The sequence below is a fragment of the Mesoplodon bidens genome, assembly GCF_964165515.1.
Source record: "Mesoplodon bidens genome assembly, chromosome: 7".
NCBI lineage: Eukaryota > Metazoa > Chordata > Mammalia > Artiodactyla > Ziphiidae > Mesoplodon > Mesoplodon bidens.
This window is the reverse complement of record NC_138164.1, coordinates 57,501,808-57,518,859: the sequence shown is the minus strand read 5'-3', so window position 1 is coordinate 57,518,859 and position 17,052 is coordinate 57,501,808. Positions and strand designations below refer to the sequence as shown.

The following is a 17,052-nucleotide window of genomic DNA, read 5'->3' as shown; positions in this document are numbered from 1 at the left end:
ATCGCGCTCCTTCATCCTCTGGCTGACAGTGGCCACCTGACCGCTTTGCCCTGCCTCTTCTCCTGAGTTTTTATCATGCAGGTCTCAGCTTGACTCGGAAGTTCCTGGGGAGGAGATCTTCCAAAAAAGAAGCACTGGCTTCTTACCGCAGACTTCCCTCCTGGGTAGCCAGATAATGACCGTAATGAAGACAGAGAGATACCTGAAGAAGATCCACTTCCTCTATCTCAACGTGGCTCCCAGCCGCTACTTTCGGTGAGAGCGCATATGCCTAGACCCCTGTCCTACTCCTCCCGCCCCCGGACTTCCTCCCATGCTGCCTTCCCCCTCCTCCTCCTCTCCAGACCCGTTCCTCTCCTATCTTTCTCCTCTCCCCTCTCATTTCTCCTCTGTCTCCTGGTTTCCCTCTGTCTTCCCTCCTCCTCAGCCTCCTCTCCACTCTTCACCTCCTCTCGCTCCCCTTTGCTCTCATAGCTTTTTGTCTGAGTCATTCTTTTCTACTTTTTTCTCTGTCTTCTTTGTTCTGTCCTAGAGTGATAGAAACATTTGGTCATCGCCTCAGAAGGGAATTTAATGGTGATCTCTTCTAACTCCAATGCAAGGATCCTGGTGTTTGTTTAAATCTTTACACTCTCAGGGAAGCTTTGTGTTTTGCAAGGCATCCTGTTCCTTAGACTACTTTCTTTTAACTTCTACATTTTCGTCCTAATTTTATCTCTGTACGATAAAAACAAGTCTCAATCCACATGACTTGAGAGGCATTCATTCACTTTCTTCCATTAGATCCAAATCTTAGTATTTTTGTTTTTGTTTTTGTTTTTTTTTTGGTGGTACGTGGGCCTCTCACTGTTGTGGCCTCTCCCGTTGAGGAGCACAGGCTCCGGACGCGCAGGCCCAGCGGCCATGGCTCCCAGGCCTAGCCGCTCCGCGGCATGTGGGATCTTCCCAGAACGGGGCACGAACCCGTGTCCCCTGCATCGGCAGGCGGACTCTCAACCACTGCGCCACCAGGGAAGCCCCAAATCTTAGTATTTTTAAATGCTTCATTCAAGTCTCTTCTCTTCCTAGAAATAACAATAACAGTTACCATTAATCAAGCTTTTCTATATACATGTGTCATTTAATCCCCACCTACCAGATAGGTGCCATTATTATTTTCATATATGAGATGAATAGACTGATGCATAGAGAGGTTAAGTAACTGGTCCAAGACCACATAGTAAGTGATGGAAAAAGGACTTGAACCTAGGACTGTCTTAACTCAAAAGTCCGCACTGTTAAGCAGTATCTGATACCCACTCCCAGGGAGCTTTATTTCCTGCATACACTGACCTCTTTCTCCTGAACTTAGGCGGCACTAGTGAGCTGTACCATCCACTGATTAACTGAGCAGTTCATTTAACGAAAGTTCACTGAGAGCATTGGGCCAGTTATTAAGCAATTGTCTCTTGGCTCTAGTTCTGCTCTTCTTTCCCTGCTTTGTAATACTGGGGCTGGGACTGCAAACTTCATTTTTCCTTTTTCAGCTAGCTTCCTGTTAGGTTTGATTAATAGGAGGTGCTAGAAGGAGACCGGACAGCAGGATAAGAGAAGCGACTTTGTCCTTCCTTTACGTGCTCTTCATGACTTTCACTCTGGCAGCAGCTGGCAGTTTCTGAATCAGCCTCCTCTGATCCTGAGAGGGACCAACGCCAGCTGGGTAGCATCTTCTCATCAGAGTTCTGAGTCACTGCTCTGCAAGGCACCCCCCGCCCAAACTCCTTATACACTAGTAACAGCCAGGCAGCATCTCCTCCTTAGAGAAACCTCTTCCTTTTGTTCCTCTAGTTCTAAGGCTGGCATCCATTTCCTGCAGTTATTGTCTCTGCGCTTAGTATTCCCTTTTTGCTTTTTAGGTGTCCTATGACACTTTTTCTAAAACACATTTTCTCTGTTAAATTCACTTTGTTGAAATTCCTAATGCAATTTCTGTTTCCTGACTGGACTCTGATATAGTACCTGATATTATGAGTGGTCCCAGGAAACAATCCTCAAATATGGGATTTTGATATTATTTTGGTAATGTCCTTGGCCTTGGACAGTACCGGCCTCCTTCTTAATGGGAAATAGTATACTAGTAATCCATGACCTATGGTGGCATCACAATTAATTAGTCACTGTGGTTGAAAGTGATAACCTACCTACTGACACCTAGCGGCTGCTACACTTGACTGTCCAGCAGTAGTGATGGTAATGGTAGCGATGTTGGATGAGATGCCTGTTGACCATGGTGGAGAGCCTACAGAAAGAAAATTACAAGCTTAGGGCTTTCAACTCTCAGCTCAGTCATAGTCAGAGAAGCAGCACAATCAAAGACAATTAGGCACAGAGAAAGACAAGAAACCATGAGCAAGCGAACTAAAAAGGCAGTGAATAATCACAGGGCCAACATCTGTCAAAGAAGCGACCCAATGAAGTGAGTTTCGCACTTGGTTCTGCTTTTCCCCAGAGATTCCAGTAGAGGCAATGGTGTGTCAGTTTTACTATATGCTCCTGAAAGATGGAGAAGAGGAAATGAGCTTTCAACAGACTCAGAAAGCTAAACAGCAGACGTTGCAGCTGGGGGCCCACACCAAGGAGGGAGGTGTTTTCTGGTTCAACCTGTGTTATAACCAGGGTCCCAACTGGAAGCCCAGGGGATTTAATTTGTGGGTTATCTGATGATTTTCATATTTTATCCAGATACTTTGCCCAGTTTTTCTAGTTGTTCTCAAGTGGGAGTGTTGGTCCAAATTTCAAGTGCACCATCGGTAAAAGTGGAAACTGGCATTTTTTGTTTCACTTTATTTATTTGCCATATAACAGGTTTTCTTTCAAAGTATTTGCATTTATCAAAATTTTCTTGGTACTTCCCTGGTGGCACAGTGGTTAAGAATCCTCCTGCCAATGCAGGGGACATGTGTTCGATACGTGGTCTGGGAATATCCCACATGCCATGGAGCAACTAAGCCCGTGCACCACAGCTACTGAGCCTGCGCTCTAGAGCCTGCAAGGCACAACTACTGAGCCCTCATGCCACAACTACTGAAGCCTGCGCACCTAGAGCCCGTGCTCCGCCGCAAGAGAAGCCACCGCAATGAGAAGCCCATGCACCACAACGAAGAGTAGCCTCCACTCACTACAACTAGAGAAAGCCCGTGTGCAGCAACAAAGACCCAACGCAGCCAAAAATAAATAAATTAAATAAATAAATTTATTAAAAATATTTTTTTCTTTTATTTGTCCTAGATTTTTTTTTTTTTTTTTTTTTGTCGTACCAGGTGGCTTGTGGGATCTCGGTTCCCTGACCAGGGATTGAACCTGGGCTACAGCAGTGAAAGCCTGGAATCCTAACCACTAGACCACCAGGGAACTCCCTGTCCTAGAATTTGATTTATACTTAGGGGAGAACATATTCCTTCACTTCCTTAGAGTCTTTGCTTAGCTATCCCTGACTCCTGGCCCTGTGCAGGAAGAGTAGCCTCCATTAAGAAGGCCACAGGGGAAGGAGGCTTGGGAAGTCAGGCTTCAGTTAGGGTAGGTAGCTATCCTGTGGGATGCCAAATGACCCAGTGGTTAAGAGAGGGGGCTTGAGTCAGGTAGATTTGTTTTTTGGGTTTTTTTGTGTGATACGCAGGACTCTCACTGTTGTGGCCTCTCCCGTTGCGGAGCACAGGCTCCGGACGCGCAGGCTCAGCGGCCATGGCTCACGGGCCCAGCCGCTCCGCGGCATGTGGGATCTTCCCAGACTGGGGCACAAACCCGTGTCCCCTGCATCGGCAGGCGGACTCTCAACCACTGCACCACCAGGGAAGCCCCAGGTAGATTTGGTTTTTAAATCCTGTATTCTTTCCTTAACTGCCTTGTGCAAAGTTATGACCTCTTTTTGTTCAGTTTTCTCATCTGTAATTTGGGGATAATAGTACTTGACAAGATCTAGTCACTTTGTCAGAAATGAAGTAAAGTTTTTATATGACTTGACTTAGTGAGTTTATTGTGGTATCCATGTAAATGCTCTTGAGTCGTTTGCTATGTATTCGAGAGAGAGAGAGAGAAGGGCTGTTTCGTCTTTTAGGCATTATATGCATGGGACCTGGGACACACTGCCTTTAAAGGGCTTAAAAATATATTTAGTGCTGAAAAATATTACTGGTTCCAAGTTATGAAAAAAAAACTGCAAGATAAAAATTAATAAATGCTTGGGACTTCCCTGGTGGTCCAGTGGTACCAATGCAGGGAACGCAGCTCCGACCTCTGGTTAGGGAACTAAGATCCCACAGGCCACGGGGCAACTAAGCCCACATGCCACAACTAGAGAGCCCATGCACCACAATGAGGAGCCCTCGCGCCACAGCGGAGGATCCCGCATGCCACAATGAAGATCCCGCGTGCCACAACTAAGACCCGACGCAGCCAAAAAAAAAAAAAAATATATATATATATATATATATATTTTTTTTTTTTTTTTTTTTGCGGTACGCGGGCCTCTCACTGTTGTGGCCTCTCCTGTTGTGAAGCACAGGCTCCGGACACGCAGGCTCGGTGGCCATGGCTCATGGGCCCAGCCGCTCCGCAGCATGTGGGATCCTCCCGGACTGGAGCATGAACCCGTGTCCCCTGCGCTGGCAGGTGGACTCTCAACCACTGCGCCACCAGGGAAGCCCCCAAAATAAATATTTTTAAAAATTAATAATTGCTTTATTAAATGTGCCCAAACATAGCATTATGGCAACTAGTTTTCTGCAACTAGGTACAACTATTACATAGTTACATATAAATTGTATTTAATGTGGGATGTAGGTGCATTTTCTTGAAATAAGACAACTTAGTAGGATTTTAAGATGGCTCTGGAGGTACTTGTCTGGTTCACTAGGTGGCAGTTTTCCTCTTTACTGGCCTGTGTCTAGTCTTCTAGTTACTCTTGCTTTTCCCCATTCTCAGTTACTCCAAACAGCATTCCCTGATTATCTCTTCATGTTACTTCAGCATCTAGGGATATACATATTTTATCATTTCTAAGACGCACATTTTTTTTTCACATTTCAACATCTCTGAAATTGTGATGCATCTTACAAATTGGTGGCATATCATATTGGCGGCATTTTTTAATTTTAGCATTTCATAAGAAAATGTTGCAACTAGGGACTTCCCTGGTGGGCCAGTGGGTGGGACTCCTCGCTCCCAATGCAGGGAGCGTGGGTTCAATCCCTGGTCGGGGAACTAGATCCCGCATGCATGCTGCAACTAGGACCTGGCATGGCCTAAATAAATAAATAAATAAATAAATAAATAAATAAATAAATAAATAATTTTTTAAATGCTGCGAGCTTACAGTTGATGGCATCTTAGATTTGATGGGATGTTAGCTCTCTGGGTCTGGAGATAGGAACTTCTTGGGACTGGCTAGGAGTCTTTTTCTTTCTTCCCACCTATTTTTGGCTTCTGTTTCTTCTTAATATTCCATCTTTCTGGTTTGAAGATCATTCTGCTCTCTTTCCCCTCTTCCCACTTTCTTCCGCCTTCTTTCCTGCCTCCTTATTTCCCCCTTCCTCTCCTTCTTTTATCCCTCCCTGGAGTCTGCACAGGTTTGCAAGGCTCCCACTGATCTGTGCCCTTTCTTAAAGACCTTACAGCCTGATGGTGGTACAACCCAACAAGGTGAACTCTGAGCACTACATCTTCTCTCCCTTTGGGGTCCTGCACATACATCCCGTGGAGGGCAGTGAGGCAATGACGCTGGGTACCTGGCACCACCACTCTGTCCTCTGGCAACAGCTCCAGTTCATTCCGTTCTTCAAGTATTGCCTCTTACGCAAGGCCTTGGCCTGGTAGGTGATGACGGGTATGGGATTTGGGAAGAAGTGTCACAAAGAGCAACAGCCACTGTCACTGCCCTCTGATCTGTAGCTGGAAGAAGGGTGTGAAGTTGCAGAGGCTGCACCGGCACCGGACTTTCCTAGAGAAGCATCTGCTCTTTGCCGTGCCCCACTTTGGAGTTGGGCTACTCCATATTAGCAGGTGAGGTCTTCAAAACACAACTTCAATGAACTTTAAAAAATTATTTTACGAAAAGTAACAACATGTTCATTGTAGAAGATTTGGAAAATATAAAAAAAAAGCACAAAGGCAAAAAATCTTCAGTCTCACTATCTACAAATAACCATGACAAACATTTTGTTGCATATCCTTGTAGTCTTTTTTTCCAGCACATATACCAATGTGATCATACTTTACATATTGTTAAGTAACCAGTTTTTTTCTCTGAATAATATATTCTGAACATAGCTCTATGTATTAATTAATTTCTACATCAACTTGCCCCAGATCGTACAATTATTAAATATCAAATTTGAGGATGATAAATGCAGGTGTTTGAAACTCTGCTCTTACTATGGTATTACTTGGATTCTTTTTTTTTTTTTTAAGAAAAGCTTAGTTACTCCTATTTTCAGTACTTTCTTGCTTTCTCTGCACAACTCTTCAACCACTCCAGTTATGTTCTGTGATAGGAGTTGCACGCTCAGATGCCTACAGGTCCCAAGGAGGAGCTATGGAAGAAATGCAGTGGGTTCGATTCAAGACTTTAGGGCGTGTGGGACTGCAGTCAGTTTGCAGATTGCACCTAAAGAGGACAGTCACTACTCAGTTCCAACTGACTGTTGCCATGGGGAATATGGGTCCAGTGTGTCAGCCACATTATTTTTTCAGGATGACCTGGGAATCCACATTTTGTTGTCAAATCTCTTAATTTTACCTGGTTAGTGAAAATTTTTATTAAAACACTGTGCTGGCCAACTCTTAGTGGTACATATAAAAACCTTTTCAGTCTGAATTCGGCCCATGGGCTACCAGTTTGCAACCTCTGCTCTAGGTATCCTCCAGTCTAGCTTAATCATCATGGCATAATTGGGCTGCACAGATCTGAATTTAAGTCCTGAACACTAGCAAGGGACTTTACTCTTTGGGCCCCAGTTTCCTGATCTGAAAACAAGAGAGGAAGATTTCTGCTACTCGCAGCTGTAGTGAGAATTAAATGAGATTGTGAATATAAAGTACCATGTTCAGTGCCCCAATAGGGACTGAATAAATTATACCCATTATGATCAGCCTCTGCTTATTAGGGGGGTCCTTCATTTATTCAAGGATATTTAGAGATGTAGATTTTTCAGGGTTGTTGTTTGGGGAATGAATAACAGAAGTGGGTTTCATCAGGGATGACTTCCCCATAGGGAAGTTGGAGGTTCCTCACCTTTGATTCTAAAACCTACCTGTCCTATATACACTACCAAATGTAAAATAGATAGCTAGTGGGAAGCAGCCACATAGCACAGGGAGATCAGCTCGGTGCTCTGTGACCACCTAGAGGGGTGGGATAGGGAGGGTGGGAGGGAGACGCAAGAGGGAGGAGATATGGGGATATATGTATACATATAGCTGATTCACTTTGTTGTACAGCAGAAACTAACACAACATTGTAAAGCAATTATACTCCAATAAAGATGTTTTAAAAAATAGTAAAAAATAAATAAAGAAAGAAAAAATAAAACCTACCTGTCCATCTAGAGTGTTAGGGCCCTTGGCTTCCCCTATTCCATGGAAGAAGCCTCTGCAGTCTCTCCTTCTAAGTCACACCTTGGGATCTCTTTGACCCTCTTTCCTGGCAGAAAGGTAACTCAGTGTAAACATTTGCAATAGATAACTAATAAGAACCTGCTGCATAAAAAATAAATAAAATTAAATTAAAAAATTAAAAAAAATTAAATACATAAAACAGAAAAAAACAAAAAACATTTGCACACACCCCAAGCCTTTCCCAAAGAGTTCCCCAGCCAGCAACTTCCTGGGCTTAAACTCTTCCAAAGAACCCTCGAGAGGAGGCTGTCACTGTTGGTCACTGGGAATATTATAATCTCTCTAAACCTTTGCTCATTCTGAGGTGAGCTGGGCTAGGAAGAAGTGAAAGGTGTCCAAGGTAAGAGGGCAGAGTCGCTGGCTCTGAGCAGTTTAGTCCTTGATTCCAGGCTTCTGCAGGAGCTGCGCTCTGTGTCCTGGCTCCCCCATGAAGCAGATCAGTGCTACGAGTTGCTGGACCTGCGGCGGGCTCTAGCCAAGGAAAACCACAACGCTCTGTGGCTGCTCCATCGCTGCCTGCATCTCTGCACATCCATCCTTCATCTGGTAAGAGGCTCCGATTTTTTTTTTTTTTTTTTCTGGTACACGGGCCTCTCACTGTTGTGGCCTCTCCCGTTGCGGAGCACAGGCACCGATGCGCAGGCTCAGTGGCCATGGCTCACAGGCCCAGCCGCTCCGCAGCATGTGGGATCTTCCCGGACCGGGGCACGAACCCGTGTCCCCTGCATCGGCAGGCGGACTCTCAACCACTGCGCCACCAGAGAAGCTCGAGGCTCTGCTTTATTGTGAGCTTTTTCTCCAAGCTGAACTCGCCAGTGTTTCAGCCTTCTCTTGGTTTAAGCTTCCCTGTGTGTTCTGGACTCTGCAGTTGGCTCAGAGCCATTGTCCTGTCCAACAACAGCAGTCTCTGCTCTAGGTGGATGGATTAATAACAGGTAGGCAGAGACTTGGACTCAACCTTTTCCTAAGGCCTTGAGCAGAGAGGAGAAGGAACATAACAACGTCTGTTTTTTCCAGTTGTTCGTGCCAGGAGCATTAGAGAATTTGAGAGTTGGAATCCTGAACTTTCGTGCTGCTAGGCTCATCTCTGAGCATATCTTGAACCCTTGACAGGCCACTGTGGCTGATAGAAGCATCCAGTCATGAAGTCCTTCCTTCGGGTGCCTACTTTGTATCTGTGGTACATGCCACCTAAGTACAGTTTATTGAAATTTTTGCATATGTATACACCCATGTAACTACCAGCAGGTCAAGATATAGAACATTTATAGCACCTCAGCAAGCTGCCTGATACCTCTCTCATCAGTGCCTCCACAAAGGTAACCACTACTCTGACCTCTGTCACCATAGATTAATTTTGTCCGATTTGGAATTTCATGTAAATGGAATCAGACAGCATGCGCTCTTTTTCGTCTGGCTTTTCTTCACTCCACATTATGTTAGTGAGATTTATCCGTAACATTGCAGGTAGTAGTGGTTCACTCTTTTGTATTGCTATGTAGTGTTTTACTATAAAAATGTACCACAATTTATTTGTTAATTCTCCTGTTGATGGACACTTATGTTGGTTCCAGTTTTTTACTATTGTGAATAATTGTTATGAACATTTTTGTATGTCTTTTGATGGACATAAACACTCATTTCTTTGAGGTATATATTCTAGGAGTGGAATTGCTGGAATAGGGTTTATGTATGTTTTACAGCGCCAAACAGTTTTCTAGAGTAGTTGTACCAGTTTACATTCCCATCCGACTTACAGTTGTCCTGTGATCTCATCAGCACTTGGGAGTGTAAAGGTTTTTAATCTTAGCCAAATTGGTGAGTGTACAGTGGTATTTCATTGTGGTTTTAGTTGTGTTTCTGTGATCACCAGTGATGTTGAGCATCCTTTCATATTTTTATTGACCATTTTGGTACCCTCTTCTCTGAAGTGTCAAACTTTTGCTCATTTTTGATTGGGTTGTCTGGGGTTTTTTCCTACTAATTTGTAGGAGGTTTATTTTATTTTATTTTTTTGCGGTACACGGGCCTCTCACTGCTGTGGCCTCTCCTGTTGCGGAGCACAGGCTCCGGACGTGCAGGCTCAGCAGCCATGGCTCACGGGCCCAGCCGCTCCGCGGCATGTGGGATCTTCCCAGACCGGGGCACGAACCCGTGTCCCCTGCATTGGCAGGTGGACTCTCAACCACTGCGCCACCAGGGAAGCCCGAGGGTAGGGATTTTTATCTGTTTCATTCACTAATATGTCTCTATTGCTTACTATAGTGTATGCCATATAGTAGGTGCTCTGTGAATATTTGTTGACTGAATGAATGCCAAGTTGAGTTTGTATCTATATCTTTCTTCTAAGCAGAATAAAACCTTAGCACTCTTCTAACTTCCTTTTTCTCCTCTCTTCCTCTCCCCACCCTCTACGCTTCTCATTACGCTTTTATTAATATCTCCTGAATTTTAGTTCTAGATTGTTATGAACATTCTTGTTTTATAGCTACTCATTTAGAATTAACAACGTGTTTCACAAATTGTTTTTTGCTCATCCGAGCTTCTTGTAGACCACTTTATCCTCTTGTATTCATTTTCCTCTGTCAGAAATATACTGTTATTTTTTTTTCAGAGAGAATCTGTGGATGGTGAATTTTTAGTCTTTGTATATCTAAAAATGTCTTTATTCATCCTCAAACTTTAGTGATACTGTCTCTAGATACAGTATCCTAGGTTTTAAAAATTTCCTTAGAACTCTTAAAGATATTGCCCCTAATGATGAGGTTTTAAAAACATATACTGATAAGATGTTATGGAAAAGCCTAAACAAACTTTTTGGCCAACCCAATAATTATTGTTGTTGTTGTTTTTATGGTTTTATCCTAGTTGTCACTCAGTAAGCCCTTTCAATGTGAGGTGGTGCATTCTTTTTACAAACATTTACCGTGGAACTGGCCATGCCAGGCACTGTGTTAAGCAGTAGAGACATGAAATAAGGTGTGACGGAGGCCTCCTTGGAGAATTTACAGTGTAGTGGATGAGTCACATGAGTAGGTAACGGTGCACTGGACTAAGGGCTATGACGTGGGAAGCACTGGGTATTGAGGGTATTGCTAGAGCACAGAAGAGGACACCTCGCCAAGTCCAAGGCATGTCCATATATGACACGCCTAGCTTAGGTCTCAACTGCCTTGTGTCTGGATCTCAGAAGACTGGGATCTGAGCTCAGAGTTAGCAGAATACAATCCACAGACAACTCGTAGTTCTAATCACAAGCTTTGTTGAGCATCAGAAAGAATAGGAGAGCAGCAAGACAAAAGGTCCATCTGGCCAAATATGTCTTTCTGGTGTCTCCCCTCTGTTCCTCAACAGGACAGGCCCAGCGGTGGCAACTCTCAGCAGCCTTTGTAGGCTGAGGAACTTCCCAGTTGTGAGAAGAACCCACAAAGAGGTCCCCAGGTTTTTAACCCTATTCCCTGTCCCCCACTAGAAAGTCTATGTCAGTAGCCAGAGACAGCTTCTACTCTCACAGAAGGCAGTGCTGTGCTGGTCAGCAGGCCACATCACCCAGGCCTGGTGATCGGACTCCATATCCTGGAATACTTGCTGAGCCTTACTTAGCCAGCCTCTCTTTTTCTTTGTCTAATCTATGCACTGTGAATCTCTCTATCTACACATGCACAAATTTTCTATTTGAGTTCCATCCTGGGGGCTTTTAGCAGACAGGCCTGGCCTATCAAAATAACTCACTGTAGCCTCTCAATATATGTTCTCCATTTCACATCTTCTCTGGCCACTTAAAGATTTCCAGGGCCAATCTCTACTAAAAAGCAGCCATTCATGTGTATATCTAGGTTTTAGGCTCCATGACCTGACAGCTTTGCAACAGGCCAGTGGGTGGCCAGTTTGGTCTCCATCCCCCGTTCTCCAGTGAATTTTCCACTCTCTATTCTGACAGATTCACGAGGATACATACCACATGCAACAGGGCCTGCAGGAGCAAGTGAAAAACTGCAAGAGGATCAGGACAGGCCAGGGCTCCCTATACCTTCAGAGGGTGCAGTGCCAACAGCTGGAGCAGAAGCTGAAGCAGGCAGAAGCCTGGTTGCTGCAGATGGGACAACTGGCCCGCCTGGTAGACTACATGATTTGCCAGAACCTCGTGTCCATCATAGAGGACGAGATAACCTCTTTTGTGGCCAACATCTTGCAAGTGAGGTGGTGGGTGGCATGTGTGGAGGTTGGCGGGCAGTCAGGGGCCAGCTGGTAGGGAGCGGATACTGACATCTAGCCCCACAACCTCTCCTGACCCTCCTTTACAGGCCCCAAGGCAGAAACCCTTTCTCTCAGCGCAGCTGGTCTTTGACAGTTGTGGCCAGCTGTCTCATGAGCCCTGTATTGAAAATATGATCCAGCTTATAACTGGGGGCCTAAGGTCTACGAAGGTCTCTGCCCTGAAGGTATTCTGGATTGGACAGGGGGCTGGCTGTAGGAATTCCCAGTTCCTATCCTCTGTATAACCAGAAGCTCTCAGCCTGGTGTGAACCCTCATTGTTTGCTATTTCTGCCCCTTCTCTGTACCTTGGCATGAAGGTAATGCAGTGTACAGACCCGAAGACCTTCTGGGATTCCCTGTATTTTGAAGGTATTTAAGGAGCCCTAGGCAGCGGGGAGGAAGGGTGGAAGGAGGGAGAAGGGCACGTGCAGTGTCCTAATGGCCAGAGAGTCGAGCACTGGGCATGGATGGAGCAGCTCTAAGCTGGGTCTGCACATGTGTTGGGGGGTAGGAGAGTGGAGGCATGTTTTTGCTCACTCGTGCATGTGCCTATGTGTATGTGTGTGCACGCACCTGAGTGTAGTGAGAGGTGTATGAAAGAGTGTGAATGCATTGTCCTCTGATTTGTCCTAACTCCATGAGGTTTTTCTCTAATGTCATAATGGCATTTCATTTACAGTTGGATTTGATTGCTAAGTTAATTTGTACTTGTTTGAAGAATTCTGCCTGTTCAATATTTGCTTTATTTCATGCAGCTCTTTTTCATTTCACATAGAATAATTCATTAGTATTATTCAGCTATTTTATAGTTACCAGTTATCCTTGATTCTCAATCCTCAAACTAGTAAATCATCAGGGAGGAAATACACCTTCACGTTCCCTTTATTTGGAATACTCACGCTGTCACAGATAAAACCATTAAATGCATTCAGTCACCTCTGACATGTAGGTGCTTTTTCATTTTCCCATTCAACTAGTACGTTTTCATTAAGATGATGTAAAGACACCAGGTTAATTTTAGGAATTAGGTGACAAGGAAGAAAAGGGGTCATTGAAAGGAGCCTGTGTTTTTCTTTTCTTTGTTTGCTTTTTGGCCGCGCCTCGCAGCATGCAGGATCTTAGTTCCCCGACCAGGGATCGAACCAGTGTCCCCTGCAGTGGAAACTCGGAGTCCTAACCACTGGACCGCCAGGGAATTCCCGAGCCTGTGTCTTTAACAAATCACACCAGTTGCGGCACATTTTTTTCTCAAGTGAATCTAGATTAATCAATAGAGATTATTGATGTTTGTTTTACATGGTACAGTGGAAAAAGGAAGGGCTCTGAAATCAGACAGGCTAGTTCACTAATCTGTAAAATGGGAAAACAAAAATACCTCACTTGCAGCATTGTTTTGAAGAATAAAAGAGTAATATGTTTAGAATAGTGCTCAGCACATAGTAGTAAATGTTAGAGATAGTATCTTATTAGTAGTGGTATTAAAGATTTAGGTAAATCATACATTTCACAGTGCTTCCTCATTATATGATGTACTAATTCATACTCTGCATATGCTCCAGTATTTTCCTTTGAATGGCAAAACAAACAAACAAAAACCCCTTAAGCTTTTATTCTAAATTCTAGTGTAAGTGAGAATATTCACTTTCAATGTCTTGGGTTATCCCTTCTACTCGTGGGGCTCATAATCGCTTATGATCATGTGCTTGTGTAGCTGGTGGCATGGCAATGACATCCCAATTTGCCAGGCAGCACAGAGCTGTAGACACTTGGCCTAGAGTGTTTTTGTTTTTCAGCTCTTGCAGTTATTCACAACCCATGTAATAATCTATAATAATTTCCTCCCTGCTTTTACTAGCTAGACTGAATTCTGTTCTCTGCACCTGAACCCTAACTAATAAATTCCCTTGGTGGGTCTGGTACTGTGTTTATGATGTAGATGTATGTGTAAACTCACTCATGAACAGAGAATGTGTGTGTGTGTGTATGTGTTTGTACGCATGTGTAAGGTGTATGTACACACTCAGGGTAGAGGGAGAGGTTGTGTGTGGTCCCTGGAGGACACTCAGGGACAATTATGACATGTACCCCACTAGAAGAACATGAAGAGGAGGACTCGGACACGGACTTCATGATGCCCAAGTTCCAGGGCCAACCCAGCGACACTGTGGACATCTGCGGCCCGAGTATAGGATTGGTGTGGCCCTGGAAGTCTCACACAGTTACCGAAGCCCTGGAGGTCTGTGGGCACTGGCTGCGGGGCCAGTACTTGCCCCCCAATTATAAGCAGCTGCAAGAGGATCTGGACAACAGCCCTCGAATCCAGCAGGCACTGGCTGTACAACAGGCCCTGCTGGAGGTGAGGACAGAGGTTTAAAGAATGGGACGGTGGCCACCAATTCCCATCATAGCCACCCACCTCTGCCCTAAACACCTTGTCGGCCCCTAGGGTATGCTGCAGGAGGTACAGGAATTCTGCAGGGACCATCACTGGATGAAAGGCATTTATGAGTTCCTGCAAGCCTGGGGGCCCCAGAAGCTGGAGTCTATGAGAGGTTGTCCTGTCAAGAACTACACAATGCTGGTGAGCTGCCTAAATGGTTGGCAGGCCCGCGTCTCCAGCATACCCGTGGAGCTGATCACAAAAGGCAGGCTGCTGCTGTTGAGCTGCCGTGACATACAGGTGGAGATGGGTGAGTGCTGCTTCTCCTCCCTCCTTTCCTTTGCCTGCTGTACCTTATCCGCACAGCCCTTCTTGGGCCTTCAGTGTCCTCCAGGGACCTTTGGTGCAGGCCCCTCATTGGACCTGTAGAGCCTCCCAAAGCCCCAGGTCCCAGGCCCTTCCCTTTGCACCTGAAGGTGTGATCACTGCAGAGCACAGCCTCTCCGCCTGTCTTGGCTCTACTCAGTCACCATACTCCCTAGGGATTGTGTCCCTGTCACCTAGCACTTTCTATTCTTATGGCGCAGAAGTAGTTCAAACCAAATGTGACTGAGAAAAATCCTAGCCTGCTCCTTAGGCTAGGAGAACTCAGTTTCTTTACAGAGATTCTCAGGAATCAAGGGTGCCCTCTCCCCACACGTAGCAGTCAAAATCGACACTACAGTTTGCATGTATACAAAGTTACTCTCTTTAACTGATCTTGGCTTAGTCTGTAGCCCTAAATTCTGCTGATGGTGAAAAAAGAGACAGTTGGCCCTCCCGATCTGCGTGTTCTGTGTCTGTGGATAAAATTCCAGAGAGTTCCAAAAAGCAAAACTTGAACCGATAACTGTTTATATAGCATTTATATTGTATTTACAACTATTTACATAGCATTTATGTCATTTTAGGTATTATAAGTCAACTAGAGATGATTTACAGTATACAGGAGGACATATATAGGTTATATGCAAACACTATGCCATTTATAAAATGTGTGGATTTTGGTATCCTCAGGGATCCTAGAACCAATCCCCCTAAGGGGCAGCTGTATTCCAATTGAAAGTGCACTTTTTAAAAAAATTTAAAGCAGCACTTTTGGTCTAATTCAGTCTATTTTGGGTATTTGGTCAACTCACAATTCATACTACAGTTCTGGATTGTTTTGATTTTCAAGTGTCCTCCACTCCTTTTCCTCCCCAAGGTGGCCCCCGGCATTAGAGAGGGCTTCTGGGCTGTGTGCTCTTCTTTGCTGGCTTCTGTTGACTTCCCTGAGGTCTCTGCCCTCCTTCTGACCTTGCTGCTCCTGGTGCAGCTGTGTCCTGAGCTGGTGTAGCTGGCGTGTGTTCTCCTGGCTAATAGGAGCCCAGAGTGTCTACCTTTGCTGACTCGGCTCTGCATTGGCTCCTGCTGACATTACATATCCTTAGGGTTTTAGTGAACTCTTCATCCAGTCTTTGTCTTAGGCTGGCCGCCCCATAGCTTCTGCTTAAGGGTCCCTTGCCCCTCAACACAGGAACCCCATCTGGGCCCACTGGCTATCAACTCTCCACTATCTCCTGTATCCCCTGCCATTTGGGAGCTGTGGCAGACTTGGGAACGTTATATTTGGCCCTCTTTCTGCCATAACACATCACACCATGATTTCTGCTCTGCTGTGACTATCTCATGTCACATGAGCATGAGGGCACCCTGCAAGGGGGTATCTTCCCAAAGTGATACATGGAAAGTGGAGCTCGAGCCCACTCTGCTGTCTGTCCCCCGCTCAGCCCATCTCAGTTTCCCACTCATGTGTCTACCTACCCCCACGAGGCCAAGGCCCAGTTGGTCTCCCTGGGTCGCTGAGAAATCTAGTTGAAGACCTAGTATTGTTCCTCTTTTCTCTTCCTCCCTTTCCATGGGAAGGATGTCTCATACTACTGGTTACTAGCTAAGTGCCTCCACCCAGGAGATGGCTGTGGAGAAACACACAGAGGGGTAGATTGGGAAGCTGGTGATTTGTCCTTCTGGGAAACAGAGAGGTTTTGTCACCTAACACTCATGAATGGCAGTAACCAATCATGTCTGCTTCCTGCAGAGACTAGATACTCTTAGATCCATGGCCTCCAGGCCTGCTTTCTTTCTTTCTTTCTTTGGTTGCACCAGGTCTTAGTTGCAGCAGGCAGGCTCCTTAGTTGCAGCTCACCAGCTCCTTAGTTGCGGCTCACCTGCTCCTTAGTTGTGGCTCACCTGCTCCTTAATTTTGGCAGGCAGGCTCTTTAGTTGTGGCATGTGAACTCTTAGTTGCGGCATGCATGTGGGATCTAGTTCCCTGACCAGGTATCGAACCCGGGCCCCCTGCATTGGGAGCACAGAGTCTTATCCACTGCGCTGCCAGGGAAGTCCCCAGGCCTGCTTTCTTTATAAGGTGGGAGGCCTTGGAGCTGGGCCTGAAAGAGTTTGCTTGAAAGTGCTTGCCTGCCTAGCCCTCCCTGCCTTTGCTCTTCCACAGATGAAAGCACATACCTCCTTAGGTATCTTCTAGACCACAGAACTCCCCGCTCTTTCCCCAACCCTCACTCCTAAATGCACAGGGGATTCAGGCTGGCAAGGCAGGAACAGGAGGACCTGTGATTGGCCTGCTTTCTTTCTGACCCTGTTTTGGGCAGGCTTTGCTCTACTCTTGCTCAGGAAGTCAGTGTTCTTTCTAGTTTGTTGGCTTCTTGGTCCTTAGTCCAGGTTCAAC

General features: G+C 45.4%; 1 protein-coding gene across 1 annotated transcript in view; it reads left to right on the top strand.

The window, feature by feature from the left end:
- The window catches only part of DNHD1 (dynein heavy chain domain 1), a gene marked incomplete at both ends in the record, with an annotated part of 61,981 nt that overhangs the window by 5,451 nt on the left and 39,478 nt on the right, over nt 1-17,052 (top strand). Inside the window, 9 exon segments of the mRNA XM_081240687.1 lie at nt 82-255; nt 5,643-5,846; nt 5,926-6,036; nt 8,040-8,196; nt 11,591-11,845; nt 11,955-12,092; nt 12,226-12,277; nt 14,002-14,264; nt 14,355-14,598. Coding sequence (XP_081096813.1) covers nt 82-255; nt 5,643-5,846; nt 5,926-6,036; nt 8,040-8,196; nt 11,591-11,845; nt 11,955-12,092; nt 12,226-12,277; nt 14,002-14,264; nt 14,355-14,598 — 1,598 coding nt within the window.